Here is a 5,003-nt window from a genome sequence, read left to right as displayed (position 1 = left end):
AAATCCATAGCAAGATTAAATACAAGGTATTATTTCAAACCTTACTCTACTCTTCATGAACATCTTTAAACCTTTTGTGGTTCTGAGGACCAATACAATCATGAAAACTCTGATTCTATACTTTTCCTGATCAATTGAGGTTTTTTCTTTTAATACTACAGAATTTTTCTGCCCCGCTGTTTAACTGTATATAACTCTTAAATAAATCATTACAGATTCATTTCAGCCTTTTTAAAACCTGACAAAGGTAGTTAAGAAAAAACTCCTACAGGCTTATCATCACTAATAAATGCTTGGTAAAAAGTATTAACAAATAGAATCCCACAGTATGTGTAAGAGGGTAAACATTAAGACCGACTAAAGCATTAGTCATTTTTTACAATAAATTTTCCAACAAATATTTTTTGTTGCCTTATGCTCATGGCTGATACAGCTTCTTCTTAGCCATTCAAAATAAGTTTGGAGTAAGGAGGATGATAATAGTGAATGTTTTTATGAACATCTTTCTACAAATTCTGTCTTTATTACTGATCTTGATGATAGTAGGCCCAATTCTAATTGTTCACAGTTTGTAGGCTAAAATATATGATACACTTTATTTCTTGCTCTTTTAGGGATGTCCAAAAGAAGAAATACTGGTCACACTGAATGACCTGATTAAAAAAATCCCAGATGCCACAAAACTTGTTAAATATTGGATATGTCTTGCACGCATTGAACCAATCACAAGTCCTATTGAAAATATTATTGCAATCTATGAGAAGGCCATTCTGGCAGGGGCTCAGGTGAGATTAAATTTGCTCATCTTTATTATTACAGTAGACAATTTAGTATTGCTTTGGAACACATCACAATATAACTTTATAAAATCTTGGTTGTATATGTAATAGTAATGAATGTTTAAAGGCCACAAGGATTACATTATAAAAGGTATTTCTTAATCTTCTAAAACTTTGCTTCTATACTAGGAATAATCAGACTTTAAGAAATGGATATAAGCTAAAATGTAAACTTAATGAAACTTTCTGTGAGAAATATTTTTAGTATAGGGCTGGGCATGGTACTCGAGCCTATAATCTTAGCACTCTCAGAGGCTGAGGTGGTTGGATTGCTTGAGCTCACAAGTTCGAGATCAGCCTGAGCAAAAAGTGAGACCCCTCCCCCTTAACTACTAAAAATAGAAAAACGAGGTAAGAGAATCAGCTAAGCCCAAGAGTTGGAGGTTGCTGTGAGCTATGACACCATGGAACTCTACCCAGGGCAATAGCTTGAGACTCTTGTCTTTAAAAAAAAATAATAATATATGTATATATATATAGATAATATCTATCTATCTATATATATATACACACATACATACACACAATAACATACCATACTAAAATATAAAAATATATATATTTTTAGTATGTTATTGTGTGTATTTCCTAATTATGACATTTACCTTGGAAACTGAATTTTTAATATTAAAATTTACTTTTTAAATATAAAGCAAATAGAATAAAATTAATTTTTAAAATGTTATTCAAGCTCTTATCATTTAGTGAGAGAACTCTTTTACTTTAGGTAGGTACCTGAATGTATTCACTATAAGTTAGTCCTGCCTACATATAGAAAATGACAATAGGCGGCATCTGTGGCTCAGCGAGTAGGGCGCCGGCCCCATATACTGAGGGTGGAGGGTTCAAACCTAGCCCCAGCCAAACTGTAACAAAGAATAGCCAGGCATTGTGGCGGGCACCTGTAGTCCCAGCTACTCAGGAGGCTGAGGCAAGTGAATTGCCTAAGCCCGAGAGTTGGAGGTTGTTGTGAGCTGTGAGGCCATAGCACCCTACCCACAGCAACAAAGTGAGACTCTGTCTCTTAAAAAAAAAAAAAAGAAGAAAGAAAATGACAATAAACTAGTTTCTCTAATATTATTACTATCATAGTAGCTTGATACCATACCACTCTCACTTCTTCTAGTCTGTTGATATACAAAGCTTAAGATATGGAATAAGTCATTTCTCCAGAATATTGTTTTGCATCTCCCTATGCCGGAGGTAGCAGGTTCAAATCCAGCCCTGGCCAAAACCTGTAAAAAAAATATATATTGTTTTGGTTGGTATTTTTTTATTTTTATTGATAACTATTCCTAAAACTTACAACCTTTTGACCAAGTTTCTCAGAAACAAATGCTTGGAAATTGTTTGGATATGCAATTTTTTGTTTGTTTATTTGTTTTGAGACAGAGCCTCAAGCTGTTCCCCTGGGTAGAGTGCTGTGACATCACAGCTCACAGCAACCTCCAACTCCTGGGCTCAAGTGAGTCTCCTGCCTTAGCCTTCCAAGTAGCTGGGACCACAGGCACCCAGCACAACGCCAGGCTATTTTTTGGTTGCAGCCATCATTGTTGTTTGGAGGGCCCAGATTAGCTTTGAACCCACTGCCTTAGTTGGATGTGGCTGGTGCCTTAGTCACTTGAGCCACAGGCGCTGAGCCTGGATAGGCAATTTTTAAAAATTCTTCTTTTTAACCTTTTTAAAATAAAGATCTGTTCACTTTAGTTGCAGCAAAGCTACCAAATACTATTTGATATTTCACCTGAATTAAAAATCAGATATTCATCAGATAGTCTTCAGTGGCTATTATATGTAAAACTTTTTCTAGAAGGTTAATTTTATTAACAGTGGTACCTGGAAGGGAACGTTAGGTCTCTACTACATTGACCCAGAAGGGACATTATAAGTAAGGCAGCTTTTTGCAGTGTAGCTAGAATGCAGAACTGGAGCCAGGACTCACACAGAAAGCAGTAATGTAAAGAGAAGGGTTTGACTCCACAGAGATCCTAGAAAACAAGAATCAAAATTATATAAGACAGTCAGGCACGGTGGCATGTGTCTATAGATCCAGGTACTCTGAAGGCTAAGGTGGGCAGATTGAGTGAGCCCAGGAGTTCAAGTCCAGTCTGGGCAACACAGTGAAACCCTGTCTCTTAAAATAAAAATTAGCCAAGAAAATTGAAAGCAGGATAGCTGAGTATTTTAGGACTAAATTCTGGAACTAAGACTGAGCCAGAGCTTCCCTTAGAATACTTGAATGTGTTAAACAGAACAAACTAAGTGCTTATAATATCTGGCAAATAATGGACACTTAGTAAATTTTTGAATGAATGAAATATGTCAGCTATAAGCTGTATAGAGATATATTTAAAACCTCAAACAAAATATAACTGTAGATTTAAATGGAAGCGTAAAATTGTTAAACTTGATATAATCAGCTCTTTAGTAGATAATAATAATGTTAATTTGCCATCTATTCATTAATTTTGCTCATATCAGACAAGTTGCAATAGTTACAAAAGGCTTAAGAAAAATTATGGAGAGGAATTTTCAAACTGATGAAATTCTGTCCTGTAAGTTCTTTTTTCTTTTTTAGAGACAGAATCTCTTGCTGCTGCCCTGGGTAGAGTGCTATGGCGTCTTAGCTCACAGTAACCTCAGGTAATCAATCCTCTTGCCTTAGCCTCCCAAGTAGCTGGACTATAGACGCCTGCTACAACACCCAGCTAATTTTTCTATTTTTAGTAGGGACGGGGTCTTGCTCTTGCTCAGAGTGGTCTTGAACTCCTGAGCTCAGGCAGTCCACCCACTTTGACCTCCCAAAATGCTAGGTTTACAGGCAGGAGCCACCATGCCCTGCCCCTTTAAGTTTATTTTTAGTCTATCAATCTTAGTGTTCTGAGAAGGATGGTTTAAGATCTACAGTCTTATTTTAAAATACTGTTTGAAATTTTAATCACTGGTTTTAATATGTTCAATCTGGACAATCTAGTTAATGTCTAAGGATATAAAACTTACGTGGCTATGCTTTCTTCATTATAAAAAATTAAGCCTATTGAAGAGCTGCAACCCATAATTGTAGATATTCTAACAATGAAGAGTCAAGAACAAGTTAATCTCGGTAAGTTTTAGTTTCTTTTGTTTCCTTTAGGTGAATTGTGATTTAGTTAAGTTTCTTTACTCAATTAGTTTTTTATCTTCTTTAACTTTTAAAATACGTAGATTCTTTCTTTTCATACATTTTTGTTGACCTACCTCTAAGATAAGTGACTTTATGTATGTAGCATAAAAACCTCCTTTTTAATGAGGTGTTCTGGTTTAAAACCCAAATTTGTCACTGTCTATGAAAGTTACTTTACCTCTCTAGGCTTTAATTTTTTTTTTTTCTTTTTGACACAGAGTCTCACTTTGTTGCCCTTGGCAGAGTACTGTGGTGTCCTAGCTCACAGCAACCTCAAAGTCTAGGCCTCAAGTGATCCTGTTGCCTCAGCCTCCTGAGTAGCTGGAACTACAGGCACCCACCACAATGCCTGGCTATTTTCTTTTCTTTTCTTTCTTTCTTTATTTTTTTTTTTTCAAGAGACCAGGTCTCCCTCTTGCTTAGGCTGGTCTCAAACTCCTGAGCTCAAGTGGTCCATCCACCTCGGTCTCCCAGAGTAGTAGGATTACAGGCATGAGACACTGGGCCCAGCTAGGCTTTAATATTTTGTCTTAAAAATGAGGCAGGCAGTTTGTTTAAATGATTTCTAACGATCTTTCACCTATTAAGTCCTGTGATCTGTTACATGCTGTAGAAAAACTCAAGAATTCTCTGTTCTGGATAGTAGGTTCAGCAATTATCACTCATAAAATGTCTAAACATTTTCTAGATTCAGATGAAGATTGTGCCAATTACTATGACTGTAAGCAAAAAATCCCTTCCTTATCTGTAAAATGGGGATTGTTTGGGACCACTGAATGAGATGTTTGTAAAGTATCATAGGCTGTGTGCACAAAGTAAGTTCATTAAACTTTAACCATTAATAATAATTACCTTAGATAGGAAAAGAAATGAGTGTGTCATTGAAAGTTAATTTGTACACATATTTAGAAAAGTTATGTCCAGGCTGAACGCCCATGGCACAGTGCTTACAGCGCCAGCCACATACACTGACCAAGGCTGGCGGGTCCAAATACCGGCCC

General features: G+C 36.3%; 1 protein-coding gene across 1 annotated transcript in view; it reads left to right on the top strand.

Annotated features, from left to right (window-relative positions):
* CKAP2 (cytoskeleton associated protein 2) overlaps positions 1–5,003 on the top strand; it is a 25,459-nt gene that overhangs the window by 12,648 nt on the left and 7,808 nt on the right. Inside the window, 2 exon segments of the mRNA XM_023508081.1 lie at positions 615–785; positions 3,873–3,942. Coding sequence (XP_023363849.1) covers positions 615–785; positions 3,873–3,942 — 241 coding nt within the window.

Source organism: Otolemur garnettii, unplaced genomic scaffold (assembly GCF_000181295.1).
Source record: "Otolemur garnettii isolate 467f Iridium unplaced genomic scaffold, OtoGar3 scaffold00221, whole genome shotgun sequence".
NCBI classification, from domain to species: Eukaryota; Metazoa; Chordata; class Mammalia; order Primates; family Galagidae; genus Otolemur; species Otolemur garnettii.
This window is presented reverse-complemented; position numbering and strand designations above follow the sequence as displayed.